General features: G+C 41.0%; 1 protein-coding gene and 1 long non-coding RNA gene across 3 annotated transcripts in view; both read right to left on the bottom strand.

Annotated features, from left to right (window-relative positions):
* Positions 1–18,584, bottom strand: part of LOC124123232 (protein FORGETTER 1-like) — a 490,282-nt gene that overhangs the window by 228,179 nt on the left and 243,519 nt on the right. For both annotated transcript variants that reach the window (XM_048391344.1, XM_048391343.1), the window contains one exon: positions 17,149–17,268. In XM_048391344.1, the coding sequence (XP_048247301.1) occupies positions 17,149–17,268 (120 nt within the window). The remainder of the gene's footprint in view (positions 1–17,148; positions 17,269–18,584) is intronic.
* Positions 12,990–14,623, bottom strand: LOC124151306. Its single transcript, XR_007219702.1, has 2 exons — positions 13,736–14,623; positions 12,990–13,483 (listed from the first exon to the last, which is right to left on the bottom strand). It is a non-coding gene; the product is annotated as an uncharacterized LOC124151306 (long non-coding RNA).

The raw sequence follows: 18,584 nt of genomic DNA on the forward strand, positions 1-18,584 counted from the left end.
GTTCATGAATTAATCTGTTTATTAATAACAAACACTTTGTTCATTTCATCATTTTACTGTTCAAATGTAAACAAAAAGGTCCATGTTAGCTATAGCTGTTGCAATTATGCATAGTACTGTACACTATGAGCAGTATTGAGATTGTCAGATGTTATCCGTTGCGCATCTATGGTAAAGTTTATGTACTTTTATAACTATTGTGTATTATCATACACTCTTGTCTGTATGTCGACTGCTAATAAACATTTGTGACCTGACATTTCTCCTGTATATTTTCGGCCTGTACGGTTGAGGGGTCTAACATATAGCAGAATCATAGGAGTGCTGTGTGCCTTCACACAGGCCTTACCAAATCTTGATAAGTCTCTGCTCTGTCCTGATACGGCAACTGTTCTGTGAGACAGGCAGCATGTAAGGCATGTGCAGTTTGGTGGACACGATTCCTTGCCTGTTATCGTTCAGTCCAAATACGGCCTATTTGTTTGCCTGAAGACCCAAACTGATGGATTGTTGACATTAGTCCATCTGTGACAGTAGCACTGTCTGGGAGTCTCTATAGTGACCACCATGCGGCACCCGTCCTGCTGATAAAGACCTAGCAACCATATAACCTTCATCCCCTTGAGACAAAAACAACATCAGTCCAGACTGGTATTCAGTGATGTAATTCAGTTGGCTTGGATAATATCTTCTTGACCCACGGACAAAAATCTACCGCGACCACCGTGCGGGTCCCATCTTCAGCTCCAGGAGATGAAAACTTTTGACTGTGGACCGTGACACTTGATCCCAAATCAACCTTTGTTCCCTGTTCATGTCAGCCATCTCTGCCTTAATGTCAAACACGGCCTCATCGGGTCTAACTTCAAGAAGAGCATGGGTGTGTCTCCAGAAAATAGTGTGGGATGTACGTCTGGAGATCTTCCTGTCCCCTTCATGGCCTCTTGGCTTGGGAACATCTGGGTACAGATCTCTACCAAAACTGCAGAGAGGCTGCAAAAACACTTCCAGGGAGAGAGGTGAGCATGTGTATATAAATCACTATCAAATAGTAAAGGATAGCATATCCAGTCCAACTGGTAGCACCCAGCAAAAACAATGCAAATCCAAGTCAATTGTTAACCTGAAAAAATACGGGAACATATGGTAAAAGTCAAAATGGGGAATTGCATCTGACACACTTTTTGTCAAATTTGGAAATGTCCTCCACATGTCAACCATAAAACTTTATGAAAGCTTTACTGAGGCCTTGAATGTTGTAACCTTGATCAAACAACCTTTTAGCAAGTGTCATACATAACGGGTAAGTTGACTATTTATAAAAGTTTAAGTCATCCCTTGTCACACAGTCATGTTGAGAGTTTTTTGTCACTCTCAACCTTTATGCACAGAGATCTAAATATGAAACAAGTGTAGCCGGGCGTGGTATGTTGTATGTTGGCGGTAGCTTGTTGAGGCCCTGTCAAACTGCCCACTTGGACGTCTGATCCTTGGGTCCATGAGATTGGGGCATCCCTCCGAAGTGTGGGTTATGCTCTGGCATGATTGACAGGACCTGGCCCTCTGTCCTGTGGAACACATAGTATATATTCGTTTGTCCACCATGTCCCACCTAATAGGCGTACCTTTTTCTGCATAGGCTGCTACACGTGCGGCGAACAGTTTATGGTAGTCATAATGATTTGTCTTGCCGGGAAAGAGTTTAGCCAGTCCTACTACGGTCTGTTCGTGGTCGTCCAACTGTGCACGTAGTTCGTTGTTGTTTTCACAGTACACGTTCTTGTAAGCAGTGAATGCGATGATGAAGTCAGGTAGTGACAGAGACCTTCCTGACTTGGTATCTTCACGTCTCTCTGTTTCACGTTCGCTGATGTCGAGATCTTGCTGTAGTAATAATGCCAAGTTGACGTATTTACCTTGTTTGATTTTTGTCTTGAGGTGGGCTGGAATGGTGTTGATCGGTGGCAGGGAGTCAGAAGGGACGGCCTGTGGCATCTGGAGGGTTGTTGGCTGATGTGTTGTTGTAGAATCCCCTTTTAACGAGTAGATAAGTGCTTTCAGTTCACACACTTCATTGCGGAGAGACTTGTCATTCGCCATGTTGTTTACATCCGGGCATCTGGCAGGCATGTCGGAAAGCATGGGGGAGATGTCGTTACTGTCGTAGATTGAACCCGTGTCGACCGGAATGTGTGTTCTAGCTGCTTGGGCTAATTCGTTGACAGAAGGTTGTAAGCTGCTAGCAGCACTTGTTGATGGCTGGTGATGAAGGTTGTCGTGTTGAGCCTCGTGTGTCGTATCATGGGTGTCGCTGATCACTTCGACTAATCTGCCACTTGACACGTTCTCGTTGTAAAGCTGGAGGAGGAATTTTCGAGTCCACGAGGTAGGCACTTTCATTCCCAGCTGTGATAGTCGGTTTCTCAGGTCGGCCGCAGTCAAATACAGGGGGTTGCCCGGCTAGGTCGACTGGAGCGAGGTGTGAGGTCGCCATCTTGTTTGTTGTGATCTGGGGTCAAAGTTGAGCCGCTGACACTTTTGCCTTTACGAGGTTGTCTAGACGAAAGGGGTTGTTTCCCTCTCCTTGCAGACATGTTGGCCCAGAGTAGGACAATAGGCAACACGATACGGTAATGGATGTCAAAATGACAGCGAGATTAAGGCCGATGACGAGAAGCATAAACGAGATGGCTTTGATAGAAACGAGAATGAGCGGATGGTAGGTGAAGGGTTAAATAGACTTTGGTGAGTGACGTCAGAAGCATGGGTTTGCGCATGCGTTGCCGACAAAGAATTGAATTGTGGGATAGGTAAAGTGTAACCTGATCCATAGCAGAAAAATGGAGTACGATGTACAAGTGATGACAGTTCATAATAAAATATACGACGTTGTAGGATACATAAAGCGCAGGAAGCTGTGGCTAAGGTACTTGTTGTTTGTGCACAAACTAAAATAATAAATTTGACATTTTGTGCAGCAAACAACAACAAACAATGTAATATAATATCATAATTTATTTACATTGGCGACAAAGGGGGGCTACCTCGGTTGCTGGTGCTAGTGGGTCGTAAACCCGAGTGATAGGAATAGAGAAAGAGTACCCCGAGGACCGTGGATCCTGGGTTGATAGCTTGTTAGTGGGTCGTCAACCCGAGTATTGTTGTGGATTAATCTGGGATCTAGGATCCCAGTATTAGTGGAGATGTACCCTTGGAGGTCGTGAAGCCCCGGGTGTTAAGTTAGGGAGAGGTATATGGTATGAGTTGTTGTAAAGAGAGGTTGTGTAGCAACCGAGTGCCCCCAAGGAATAATATGTAATGACTTACAGCATATAATATGTAATGACTTATAACATCAGTCCTTGTACACGTGCCGTATAGTCTGTATCACAGCGAGCACTGGGGGCAGTAGCAAGGGTATGGAATTTATGGTACACTGTCTGTATATCCTCACTTAGCACATAGTGGATTCCCTATACTGTGCTCTACACGGTTGGGTACTACAGACACTACAGAAGAATCCTGAGATGATTTGGCACAAAGAACGATGGCACTAACAGTCATGAATAAACATGGGTTGAGAACTATGCTTCACAACCATCTAGAGTCTTGATGAGGTGGTCCTCTAGACGAGCTTGAGCTGCCGTTGTGGCCGCGCCGATCCTGAAAGAGTGTCCTGAATACCCACTGGAACTAAAACCGGCGCGACACAAAATAATGCTAAGCCATCTCAGAAAGGTATTCCTGGTAATGGCTGTAAAGGAGCTGTCCACAAAGAGGGGGTCGGTGTTACATGCCCCACTCTGTCGTCTGATCCATACGAGTTGTGTCAGGCTGCGAAAGGGGCACACCAGGTTTTTCATAGCGAACAATGAAATATGTACGCCTTGACGAAAGGGGTCGGTCTTGGACACTTTGAGTCGTAAGATGCACCTGGCATGATTTGAGTCGAATGTGATGTCTTCTACGCAGATGTTGGCATCGACGTCGAAACTGGATGAGCAGGTAAACTCGCCACAACGTAAAAATCCAAAGAAAGCAATGGTGCACATTGTCTCCATATTCAAGTCATCGTAAGGTCCTAGCACGCCCTGTCTTAGGAGAGTGACGATCCGACAGAGAATGTCATACGTAATGGGAAGCCTCTTACTCTTGACAGGAGATTGTAACTCCTTGTATCCTCTCATCAAAGTCTGGATACGGGCGAAGGCACCAGAGGCTGGGGAATCAAACACAGTATGTAATCCGGCTTGCAAGTAAGTATACCTAATACCCGCCAGGTATGTTTTCACTGTTGTATAGGCAAGCTTAAGGACCCCAAAACAGTGGGCCAGAAAGTACTGGAGGTACGTCTCTTGCACTGGGGGCAGAGTGTCGGCTTCCATTGGAAACAGGTACACGCGGATCATGAACTTGATGTAGCACTGCACCCCTGTGGCGTAAGTGTGTCTGGTGCGAGGGGTAATGGCGGCGGACCACAGGGTATTCAGATGGGTATTCAAATCCAGATGACTTGTGAACTGGGAGGGCATGGTGTGGCATCCTTCTCTGCTGATGGCGCTAGACTTCGGAATGTCTTGAGCTGCAAACGAGAGAGCTCATCAGCAATGTTGTTATGAATGCCAGGGATATGTTGTGCAATGACGACAAAGTTACCCTTAGCAGCAGTCCAGGTTAGTGTTCTCATTAAAGACATAATCTTAATACATTTGAATCTGCCTTTCCTAATGATATGAACTGTTGATATATTGTCACAGCGGAAGAGCACACGTTTTTGTGACCATCTATGTCCCCACAAGATGGCTGCCACGACAATGGGGTATAATTCCAGGAAGGCGAGGCTGTGTTCTACGCTCAATCCACTTAACAGTTTCGGAGGCCATTTGTCGGCGAACCAGGAACCGAGTGCCCCCAAGGAATAATATGTAATGACTTACAGCATATAATATGTAATGACTTATAACAAAGTTTAATAACATCAGTCCTTGTACACGTGCCGTATAGTCTGTATCACAGCGAGCACTGGGGGCAGTAGCAAGGGTATGGAATTTATGGTACACTGTCTGTATATCCTCACTTAGCACATAGTGGATTCCCTATACTGTGCTCTACACGGTTGGGTACTACAGACACTACAGAAGAATCCTGAGATGATTTGGCACAAAGAACGATGGCACTAACAGTCATGAATAAACATGGGTTGAGAACTATGCTTCACAACCATCTAGAGTCTTGATGAGGTGGTCCTCTAGACGAGCTTGAGCTGCCGTTGTGGCCACGCCAATCCTGAAAGAGTGTCCTGAATACCCACTGGAACTAAAACCGGCGCGACACAAAATAATGCTAAGCCATCTCAGAAAGGTATTCCTGGTAATGGCTGTAAAGGAGCTGTCCACAAAGAGGGGGTCGGTGTTACGTGCCCCACTCTGTCGTCTGATCCATACGAGTTGTGTCAGGCTGCGAAAGGGGCACACCAGGTTTTTCATAGCGAACAATGAAATATGTACGCCTTGACGAAAGGGGTCGGTCTTGGACACTTTGAGTCGTAAGATGCACCTGGCACGATTTGAGTCGAATGTGATGTCTTCTACGCAGATGTTGGCATCGACGTCGAAACTGGATGAGCAGGTAAACTCGCCACAACGTAAAAATCCAAAGAAAGCAATGGTGCACATTGTCTCCATATTCAAGTCATCGTAAGGTCCTAGCACGCCCTGTCTTAGGAGAGTGACGATCCGACAGAGAATGTCATACGTAATGGGAAGCCTCTTACTCTTGACGGGAGATTGTAACTTCTTGTATCCTCTCATCAAAGTCTGGATACGGGCGAAGGCACCAGAGGCTGGGGAATCAAACACGGTATGTAATCCGGCTTGCAAGTAAGTATACCGAATACCCGCCAGGTATGTTTTCACTGTTGTATAGGCAAGCTTAAGGACCCCAAAACAGTGGGCCAGAAAGTACTGGAGGTACGTCTCTTGCACTGGGGGCAGAGTGTCGGCTTCCATTGGAAACAGGTACACGCGGATCATGAACTTGATGTAGCACTGCACCCCTGTGGCGTAAGTGTGTCTGGTGCGAGGGGTAATGGCGGCGGACCACAGGGTATTCAGATGGGTATTCAAATCCAGATGACTTGTGAACTGGGAGGGCATGGTGTGGCATCCTTCTCTGCTGATGGCGCTAGACTTCGGAATGTCTTGAGCTGCAAACGAGAGAGCGCATCAGCAATGTTGTTATGAATGCCAGGGATATGTTGTGCAATGACGACAAAGTTACCCTTAGCAGCAGTCCAGGTTAGTGTTCTCATTAAAGACATAATCTTAATACATTTGGATCTGCCTTTCCTAATGATATGAACTGTTGATATATTGTCACAGCGGAAGAGCACACGTTTTTGTGACCATCTATGTCCCCACAAGATGGCTGCCACGACAATGGGGTATAATTCCAGGAAGGCGAGGCTGTGTTCTACGCTCAATCCACTTAACAGTTTCGGAGGCCATTTGTCGGCGAACCAGGATCCTTGGAAATAACCACCAAAGCCTACAGTAGCGGCCGCATACGTGTATAGTTCCATGTCACAGTTAGAGGTGGCAGTACAGTCATGGAAGAATGACACTCCATTCCATTCTTTCAAGAAAGTGGCCCACATGTGTAGGTCTTGGCGGCAGGCATGGGATAAGTACACATGATGGTGGAGTTTTCTCACTGTCTTAGAAAGGTCGATCAGGTAGGATAAGAAGGAACGGCCAGGGATAATGACTCTGCATGCATAATTTAGATGCCCCACTAGTGACAACAGTTCCCGTTTGGTACACTTTTTCCGTCGAGAAAACTCGTCGACCAGTGCTGAAATTCTGGACAGCTTGTCTCGTGGTAGCTTAGCAGTCATTGAAAGCGAGTCGAGGACAATTCCCAGATATTCGATGACTGGAACGGGACCTGCTGACTTATGTTCAGCTAATGGTATTTGGAGTAGCCTAAAGAGTTCGCATAAAGTGTTCATGGTTTTTGGGGCATCGGCAGTTGGTGCATCGATGGTGAGGAAGTCGTCAAGGAGGTGGAGAATATGTTTGACGTCATAATTGTTATGCAGAATCCAGCATACTGCTTCTGAGAGGGAGTCGAAAAGTTTTGGGCTTGATCTGCATCCGAATGCCAAACGTGTATAAAAATAGAACTCTTCTTCCCACTTGAATCCAAAGAACGGCCAGAACTTGGGTGCAATGGGTACCTGTTTAAAGGCGTCGGAAATGTCAACCTTGCACATCAAGGACCCCGGTCCTTCTTCCAGAATAAGCGATATGGCGTTGTCAATGGTCACATAGGACAGGGAACATAAGTCTTTGTCAATTAGTTCATTTACACTTGGGATGTCTGGCTTGTCGTGTGGGGCTGATAGGTCCAAAATTAGTCTTTTCTTGCGGCTGTACTTGCCTTCGGCTAAACCTAGGGGACTGACTCTATAGATGGGGTAAGGTGACTTGGTGAAAGGTCCGATCACGTATCCCCTTGCCACTTCTGACTGGACCAGTTTTGTGATGGTAGAAGGCTCTCGTCGGGCACTCAGGTTGTTGGGACACTCGACAGTTGTAGTAGGCAGAAGAGCGATTAGAGGTTCGAAGCCCAGTGTAAGTCCATTGATTAGTTTTAGAGGAAATCTGGTTTGGATGAGATGAAAGTTCATATTTTAGATGGGTCACATTGATTGGTGTTAGGTTACCGGGTCCACGTGATAGTAGGGGAGCCAGCCCGTCTGGAGTCGGTCATGTCTTATGCTTCCTCTCCCTGCAATTCTGTTTTCCGTGGCTTGAGTCCTTACACAGAACACACAATGTTCGAAATAGCAGGTTTGTCGCTGGCAGCCCTGGTCATTGAAATTGTTGCACACTTCCCTGCCATTGATGCGTACTTTGGGTCGACCTCTGGCGTCAACTTTGCCTTGGCGGTAGCTTGTTGAGGCCCTGTCAAACTGCCCACTTGGACGTCTGATCCTTGGGTCCATGAGATTGGGGCATCCCTCCGAAGTGTGGGTTATGCTCTGGCATGATTGACAGGACCTGGCCCTCTGTCCTGTGGAACACATAGTATATATTCGTTTGTCCACCATGTCCCACCTAATAGGCGTACCTTTTTCTGCATAGGCTGCTACACGTGCGGCGAACAGTTTATGGTAGTCATAATGATTTGTCTTGCCGGGAAAGAGTTTAGCCAGTCCTACTACGGTCTGTTCGTGGTCGTCCAACTGTGCACGTAGTTCGTTGTTGTTTTCACAGTACACGTTCTTGTAAGCAGTGAATGCGATGATGAAGTCAGGTAGTGACAGAGACCTTCCTGACTTGGTATCTTCACGTCTCTCTGTTTCACGTTCGCTGATGTCGAGATCTTGCTGTAGTAATAATGCCAAGTTGACGTATTTACCTTGTTTGATTTTTGTCTTGAGGTGGGCTGGAATGGTGTTGATCGGTGGCAGGGAGTCAGAAGGGACGGCCTGTGGCATCTGGAGGGTTGTTGGCTGATGTGTTGTTGTAGAATCCCCTTTTAACGAGTAGATAAGTGCTTTCAGTTCACACACTTCATTGCGGAGAGACTTGTCATTCGCCATGTTGTTTACATCCGGGCATCTGGCAGGCATGTCGGAAAGCATGGGGGAGATGTCGTTACTGTCGTAGATTGAACCCGTGTCGACCGGAATGTGTGTTCTAGCTGCTTGGGCTAATTCGTTGACAGAAGGTTGTAAGCTGCTAGCAGCACTTGTTGATGGCTGGTGATGAAGGTTGTCGTGTTGAGCCTCGTGTGTCGTATCATGGGTGTCGCTGATCACTTCGACTAATCTGCCACTTGACACGTTCTCGTTGTAAAGCTGGAGGAGGAATTTTCGAGTCCACGAGGTAGGCACTTTCATTCCCAGCTGTGATAGTCGGTTTCTCAGGTCGGCCGCAGTCAAATACAGGGGGTTGCCCGGCTAGGTCGACTGGAGCGAGGTGTGAGGTCGCCATCTTGTTTGTTGTGATCTGGGGTCAAAGTTGAGCCGCTGACACTTTTGCCTTTACGAGGTTGTCTAGACGAAAGGGGTTGTTTCCCTCTCCTTGCAGACATGTTGGCCCAGAGTAGGACAATAGGCAACACGATACGGTAATGGATGTCAAAATGACAGCGAGATTAAGGCCGATGACGAGAAGCATAAACGAGATGGCTTTGATAGAAACGAGAATGAGCGGATGGTAGGTGAAGGGTTAAATAGACTTTGGTGAGTGACGTCAGAAGCATGGGTTTGCGCATGCGTTGCCGACAAAGAATTGAATTGTGGGATAGGTAAAGTGTAACCTGATCCATAGCAGAAAAATGGAGTACGATGTACAAGTGATGACAGTTCATAATAAAATATACGACGTTGTAGGATACATAAAGCGCAGGAAGCTGTGGCTAAGGTACTAGTTGTTTGTGCACAAACTAAAATAATAAATTTGACATATATAACAAATTAAATAATAAGGCAATTAAATATATTTTACTTTAATGAAAAGCTGTGATACCCTTTCTATGAATATATTTGTTTCCAAAGCAGGATGGAAAGAGATAAGAATATTGAAATGTTTCTCACCTGTTAAGAAGAGTCCTCCCTCCATAAAGAGTTCATGCAGAGTGCATGAGGATGGCAGGTGAGAAAGGAAGTTTAAAGAAGTGGACCAAAGGGCCAATCAGAAGAAAGGTAGCATCTGACAGGTATTAAAGGAAGTCAAGATGCTTCACAGTCACATGAAGTGGTGGACATATCTAAAAATACATAGGTGGAAATCCAGGTGAAACTGGAGAAATCACAGAGGCTGCAAAAGGGTATCAAGGTTGATGTTAGTTGGCTGACATTCAACTGCAGACAAGGACAACATATAATGAACACAGAATGAAGTGAGGGTGATAATGGATGATGGTTTAAGAGAGGGTGGTACTTATGTGGCTAACACATTCAGAGTTAGCACTACCACCCGGCTACACAAGCAAGGCGGTCTCACTGTTTTCATTTAATTCTAGATCAGGTTGGTAAATCAGTGGAAGGGAGTTGACTATTTGAGTGAGTGAGTGAGTGAGTGAGTGAGTGAGTGAGTGAGTTTGGTTTAACGCCGTTTTTAACAGTATTCAGGAAAGCCCAAGTGATGCAGGTCTCAGACGTTTACAACTTCAGTGAAACCCACGAGCTGGTATGGTGCTGACAAACCTAGAAACATAATCATGGCGAACCGGGATTCGAACTCACAACCAGGTTTCTGGCGTGCCCAAGGGATGCAAATCTGCGGCGGTTAATCACAGCGCCTTAGACGACTGGACTGTCCCCTGATGGTTAATGAACGATACCTGATCATCGATATATACCTGGGCCCGTATTTATAAAAACTCTTAGAGTTGGAAATTTACTCCTAACTGCCAAAACTCCTAAGAGTTCACTCCTAACTCCTAAAAGTTACTCCTAACTCCTAAAAGTTACTCCTATCTTTAGGAGTGGTCATTGGCACTCTTATCTACTCAGGTAAACTCTTAGAGTTCCAATATGGCCACCGCCGTGCAGCTGCGACATCGTAGAAACCTTATATTTCGAGCTCGAAAAGATGTGTTAAATGACCTTACTGATTATGAACTTATTGAAAGATACAGACTCAATCGTGCCGGCATACATTTTGTGACAAATCTTGTAAGGAATCAGTTGCAAAGCCCTACGAAACGAAATATGTCGCTAGACGCTGAACTGGAAGTAATCATTACTTTGCGATACTTGGCGACAGGTAAGATGCAGCTTTGCAATGGCGACGATCTGGGGATAAGTCAACCAACTGTCAGTCGTGTCATAAATCAGACCTTAAATGCACTCATGATTCCGGCCATCTTACATCGCTTCATTTCTATGCCCTCCAATGCGGCCGACCTCAATCGAACACAGGTGCAATTTCAAGCAATTGGTGGATTTCCGGGTGTGATCGGAGTAATTGATGGGACACACGTTAGGATTATAGCTCCACATGTAAATGAGCCAGAATTTGTTTGTCGCAAGGGATTTCATAGCATTAACGTTCAAGTCGTAATGGACGCGAATTACAAAATACTAAACATCGTGGCAAGGTGGCCCGGGTCAGTACATGATTCCAGGATTTGGAATAATTCCAATTTGAGACATGCTTTTCTGAATAATCAGTTTCCGCACGGTTGTCACCTGCTCGGGGACAGCGGTTATCCCTGCCGGCCACATCTATTAACGCCCTACCTGCGGCCTCAACCCGGACAACAAACAAATTACAACAGGTAAAAAAAATCAAAACAAAAGGATATGGTCACCGAAGGAATGCCGGGAACACAAATGAGAGTAGTGTCCCCTTATCACTTTAAATATTTTACAGAAGCTTCACATCTTTGGTGGACTTGATAGTAATGTAATAAAGTATCTAGGCCCTAGTTTTCAAATTATTTTGGAATTAATTAAGCTGACTAATGATACGGAAAGTATGTGCTTAACATTTAAATATTACATAAGGAGATTGGAGTCATTATCAATATTCCATCTTTTCTAATTGCAACATCTAATTTATATATAAATATGTATTTAACCAAGGGAGTTAATGCACCTGTCATTAATTTGAGCATGAAGAAGTGAACAGCAACAACTTGTGCTGTTTATCACTAGGTTACTAATACACAGAACATATTCAGTAATTAATAGGCATATTGAGGGTTTCTTTACATCCAATTATTTTCTAAATATGCTATTATGCCTATGAATTAATTAATTGTTTTAAAGCAGTTACTTCATAAGAATTCCTACCATTTACATCATGTTCAAGATCACACAAGATCACAAGAAGTTTAGTGGAGCGTGGAATAGGACAAATGAAGAGACGGTTTCATGTACTGCACAGTGAGGTCCGCTTGGAACCGATAAAAGTCTGCAAAGTTATTGTGGTGAGAAATTATTATTTCCCCATTTCAATATCATTTTTCATTTTCTGTTCTTTTAATTATTTAAGTAGTCATGTACTTGTTCTGATAGATAAAACTTTAAGGTCATTCATTGTTTGTTCATGATTTTGACATTGGTATATGAAATGTTATTCAATGTAACATTTTCTTACGTGTCTTTTTTATACAGGCTTGTGCTATCTTGCACAATATTTGCAAGAATTTGAATGTCCCAATGAATGCTGGTGATGGAGGAGCTAATAACAATGGTGGCAATGGTGGCAATATTCACCAAGGTCCAGTTGCAGCTGATGGAATTAGATACCGCCAACAAATCACCCAACAGTACTTTTAGGTTAGTGTAAAGTATCCATGATCATAATAAAATTTTGATTTGAAGGTTTTAAAATATATTATCTTGATATTCATATAAAGACATGAATTTACAATTAATTCATATCAACATTTCAAATAATATTGATAATTTAAATAATGTTATATTTGCTTTCAAATTTCAGAAAGCCTGATCATTGATAACTATCTTTGTGTATTGTGACAATGATTATGGGACAGAAATGTAAGTTATTTTAAAAAATTAAAACCTTTCATTACATGTGATTATGGATGTAATAATAAAATATTTTCAAATATCCATGACAACATTTAGAAAAGAGAAATGTAAGTTGAAAACATGTAAATTTGCTGATTTAAATTAAATTTTCAAATTTTATTGAAAACAGAGACAAGACTATTTTCAAGTAAATACACCTTGTTTAGATATTTAGACCATTTGATTTACTTCAGATGGAAACAACATTGATATGGTGAGCTACTTGTACCATTAACGGGATGAGGAAAAGATGAACCAACACAAAGGCAAGTTGATAAAGATTTTAATTAAGTTACAATCACACATATTTTTGGTTATAATAAATAGAATATACAATGTCTTTCTCTAGTTCCTTTTACAAATAATTCAGTCAGAAAATACATTTCAGTTAATTAATTTTGAAAAAATTGAATTCAGTAACAAAAAGCAGTGAAAAAGGAGCATGATTTTACTAATATTCATATATATATACTATATACACTTTTTGTAGATATATAGAACAATCTCAGCCAAATTGTAGTTACATCGATCATTAATATTAATCCGGTACCAACTGTGACTTATTTCAATGGGTTATGAAATATCAATATTGCAACCTTAAGAAATCAATAAATTAACTATAAACAATTATCAAAGAACCATGCTTTGACCTATAATCTTGTGTAAAATACAATATCAGTTATTTGCTTTTTAATTTCTTTATCTTGAGACTGTAATACTCCTTCTGGAGTTCAAGCACTTCAATTTCTAATCTTTCTCTCTTTTCCCTTATAGAGAGTTCCTAAAGGGCTGAGCACCTGAACAGGTGTGTGAAATTCCAGAGGAATGTAGTCATCCAGCACACAGCTGCTGGTGTGGCTGGCACTGGTGATGGCCGAGAGTGTGATGTTGATTGGGTTCTGGTATGAGGACCCAGACTCCGGAGCACTGAAACAAATATGATAGTGTGTGTTGATGTATCATTTAAAGTGGGGAATCCTTTTGTGTGAATAGATTATTTTGTATGTAAAACTGTTGACACTTTTTGTTTATATTAACTAAGTACGTTCATTAATTTGAGATTGCTTGTCATAACAATGATAGTTCAATGACAGTTCTTATATTGACCAAATATATTGAACACATTTTTAATTGTGAATTGTGAATAGCAGTATAGTACATGTTTTTTATGTAGGGTACCTTGTTGTACTGGCATGTTCAGGGAATGAATCAAAGCCATCCAATCCACTTATGGTAGTGTTATCACGTCCCAGGATGTTTTGAACAACCTCGGCAACTGTCGACAATTCAGGTCCAGCTGGACCACCACCTGTAAATAATTAAATGAATTTTGTCATTCTTTCATATCTCATCAATTGAACTTTGTATCCTATTTCCTCTATTGATTTTGTATATGTACAGTGTGTAAATCTATATCTGTTGTTATAGTCATCAATATACCCAAGTTATTCAAATTTGATACTGTTTTAAATTTTATATCATGATATATATGCTAAAGTTATTCTTCATCCACTGGGATGTAGTATTTATGCAGCATGTTTATATTATTCTGGAATCAAATAGGAATGTCATTCTTCACATTATGTATATGAAATAAATGAAATTTTGATAACAAAATAAATTGTAAATAATTTTCCTTAGGCATCATCATCAATTTATGTACATGGATTATGGGTTATTTTCATCCAAAACCTTAAAAGCAGTAAGAGAAAAAAAGAAAACAATTTTGATTTTGATGGGAGAGTATAAATACATAGATTCAGATCCATTTTTCATTTTATGGCAACATCTTTTACTTAATAGAAATTCATAGCAAAATTTTAACTTCTAGTGAACAATTCATACATTTTTTCCAAAGTGATAGGGGATTCTGTAATCCAAGGAATTAAATTGCTGTAGCCTTATACAGTCAAGTCCAGTTAATCCGACATTGTTGGTGGCATATGATTGAAAATTGGACAACTACACGATAGATAACGATTCAAACATGTTGTAATAAAAAAGGAAATATTCCTATTGTTGTTGTTGGGAATCGAAACAGTTTTTTGTATTTCAAGACTGTTTTACCAAGTTTGAATTTACCGGGTTTGGGTTTGTGCCAGACTTTTCACCAAGTTTCAATTTCTCGGTTTTGGTTTGTGCTGTTTAGGATTTTGGCCACTATTTTGGAAACCACGTTTTGTTTGGAAGTTGATAGCTGCGGTTATCGACAAACTTTGACTTTTGTGGAGATTTGAGGCACCAAAATGTTGTGAGTATGAAAGGAGAATACTTTGTTTGTAGCCAATACATATTATTCTGCAGTTTACATGTTGTAAAAAGGTAAATTTTGTATATTTTATGGGCGGAAGATCTGTATCGTTGTAAGTGCTTAAAATCCGGAAAATCCCACAATAATATCTATTCTATGTAAACAATGCTGTCTGTATTATGGTGTAACAATATGGTATTTTCATGCTATTTTCACATTTATGTATTATTTCTTTTGTAGATTAATTTAATTTGGTTTGAATTTTATACTTATTAGGCTTTGTTTATTTTATTACAGCTTGTACGTACCAGTCAATGTACCAGTTTCAGTCATTCAGTCAAAGTCAACTTTGTAAACCAGTGAACATTATGACAATCGGTCTGTCAGTCAAGTTTGTACAGTCAAGACAGTCGGTCAACCACAATATGTTGTCAAGGTTGAATTGGTCAACCAAACTGTTTGAATGATGATTTGGAGGAATGTGAAAATTGTGACATTTGTCCTTCTGTCTGCGGTCAGTCGGAATTGTGACATGGTTTGAAAAATGTGTTTAACAGCTGCGGTTGTTGAATAAATGACTGCGTACAGAAATATTGCCTTAAATTTCATTCCCTACAACAGTTGTGTTACATTGTTTGCGGAATATGTTTTCTAATCATGCAACCTCTAAAAATTAACACAAAACACAAAGTTTATCTCTGCAACCGTTTAAATATGCAGCTACTCGCCGACTCGTCTCACATCAAAACACGGGGCTGTGTACTCGCGGGCAGATGACCATGGAGTACGCTGATCACCGTGTCGGATTAACGAGACTGATTAATGAGTGATTTCAGCAAATCGTTGCAAATTTTGTGTGTTTTGGAGCCGGAGTGCGAAACTGTCGGATTAACGGGTCTAAACAGCACTGATTAATCGGTTCCCATCATTTGTGTCGGATAAAGCCGATTGTCGGATTAACGAGAGTCGGATAAACGAGACTTGACTGTATTATTAATTTATTATTGCAATTACATTTTTACTATAAAAATGAATTATTTTTACCTGTACCAGTGAGCTGTTTTCTCTTGGTGGCTATCTCCTCTCTACTGTTTGACTGGAGAAGCCACCACTTCTTCATAATGTCATCAGTGGTTCTTCGGTTCTCCAAAGATCTGCTAGGATGTGCACTATTAATTTGGTTGGTTATATCCTCCCAACATTTCTTCTTATGATCAGAAGTAAGGTTGGGCCCAAATTTCCCCTTAATTGTAGCCTTGTTGGCTTCTATTTGTTGCACTAGCAAAAGACATTCTTCTTTTGACCAATTCGGTTTTCGGCCCATTTTCCCTTTTGTTCGTCTGCTGTGAGATTTTACGAACGCTTCTTCTGGCAAAGTGCCAAATAATATTTTATTAAATTTTATTAAAATTAATGAAATACCGATACAACAAGTAAATAGAATCATAAAAATAAACATATATTTATTTAACATTGGAAAAAATCACTGTTGTGACAAAAAGCACTATTGACAATTCAGTGTCACCGGGAATTACCCAGATCGTCCGGATTTTAGACAAAAATTACACTTCCGTTACTAAAAATAACTTGGGAATTCCCTAGTTACGAGATAGGAGTTGCTCTAAGAGTTTTCCTATACGTTAAGAGTTCGTTGACTCTTAGGAGAACTTTTAGAGAAACTCTTGGAGTTAGGAGTAACTCTTAGAGAAACTCTGAGAGTTTTTATGAATACCGGCCCTGAAGCTTAAGTTAAACTTCTTGGCCAGGTTCCCTTGTTTTGACTTTGCACATCTGAGCAGAAAATCTGATTCAAATGCGTAAAGAAATCCATCAGCAACATGCTTAAATGTCTTACCCCCAAATTTTCACATGTTGTTTTCTTAGTAAACTTTATATGTCATTTGCTTTCATATTGGAAAAATTGTTCTGAACGTCTGAAGAAAGATATGCAACTGCATCTATGGTCAAATGTAACTGTGTCTACAGTCAATGTACCTACCTAATGTGCTATTGAACTCAGAAAGCTTTTTGATACTATTAATATCACACAGAAAAAAAAAAGGCTTTCCTGCCTTGCACATGCACAGAGGGCAACAGAGGGCAACAGAAGCAAGATACTAATACTTGTACAACCAATTGAGAATAGCTAGCTGACAGTGGAGAGGACTTCTGTTGAAAGTCTGAAGATTTTTTTATGTGAACTAGGCATTGATGTAGTAGAAGTAGATAACTCACAAGAAGTACACATATATGTACATGCATATGATATTAGTGTTGATATTCATAGTTACATCACTAAAAAGCGACGAAAAAATAAATCATAAGAAGCTTTTGAACTTACAGCATTTTCTATTTTGGTTGGGAAGTATTGTTCAATGAAGCGTGAAATAATTTCCCGACAGAGAGAGATGAACCCTTTTAATCTTCCTTTGTTCTTGTTAAGTTCACTGTCTAGTGATGCCTGCAAAATGAACACAACCAATAGGTAAGACATTATATATACAAAAACAGATGTGTCCACATTCACAACCTCTTCTAAATACAAAAGGTCTTTTAGCTCACCTGAATTCTGGAATATTAAATACATCATTAACATAAATATGTGTAAAAACTATTGCCATATACCTGGATATGTAGACAACATTTTAAATGTCACGAAAGACAGCCACTATCTGTCATCATTGATATTTAAATATTTTCTACAAAAATACTAAGAACTGAAAACTTATGCTCAACTTCAAATGATTTAAACAAAATTTGAAGCAAAGACAAAACTTACAGATTTTACAGAGCCAAAAATGCATTTTGATGATCAAAAGGAGCATGATCAACATGGAAATGTCAAAGTAAGGTCGATATTAGGAAACAGAACATGTGTGTTGAGTTCCACAACTAAATGAACATACACCAAATTTCATAACATTTTAACTAAAATGGCAGAGTAACAACCATAAATAGTTTTTTCTCAATGGCCTTTACATATGTAAAAGCAGATTCATACCTCATTGGTAGGAACAAGTATGTGAATTCAGTTTCAGCTTCATTGGTCCCTACCTTTCTCAGGAGACGACAAACCAGCCATGATAAGCTCACTTGCGACTGAGGGGTTAACTGGTGAAGATTGAAATGGTTCCAAGCACAACATTGAAGCTCATCAGACGTGTGTGAGAGATGTGTCAGAAGTTAATGTAGATTATGGTGTGTCAAATCCGGAATGAAGAACATCTGGATTAGTCAGATATTACAATAAATCTACTAATTTGCCTCTGCAACTAACCTGTCTTTGCTGCAGGCGAACCCATTCGACAGGCGCATAGTTTAGAGAACACCCCCAAATGAAACTCACAATAACTGTTTACAGAGTAGGCTTTGCATATCATTTAAGTTTTGCGTGATATGCATAAATGCTCAGCTTGCCAAATATCAACTTACATTTGTTTATTTACCTCAAAAAGAACATTGCGAGTTAAGAAAGTATCGGCCAAATTTCTCAACTACCAGACAACTACAAGAAACAGACTTTGTGGACTTTTGGCACTCACGTTAAGTGGCATCTAGTCTGATATTTTCTTGATTTGTTTTATCATTTTTCACATTCTATCATAATATTTTGTTTCCTGATGAAAAGAAAACACTTAAGTTCCTTAATTTCTAAAAATTATCAGCTTTCGGAATATTTTGGTGAAGACTCTGTCCGAGCACCAAAAGAAGCCTTTCATAATGGTGCGGGTGGAGCAGTTGTGAAGAATGATGGCACGAAGCCATAGGGCGATCGTG

The sequence above is a fragment of the Haliotis rufescens genome, unplaced genomic scaffold, assembly GCF_023055435.1.
Source record: "Haliotis rufescens isolate VD_foot unplaced genomic scaffold, xgHalRufe1.0.p SCAF_9, whole genome shotgun sequence".
In the NCBI taxonomy this organism is placed as follows: Eukaryota; Metazoa; Mollusca; class Gastropoda; order Lepetellida; family Haliotidae; genus Haliotis; species Haliotis rufescens.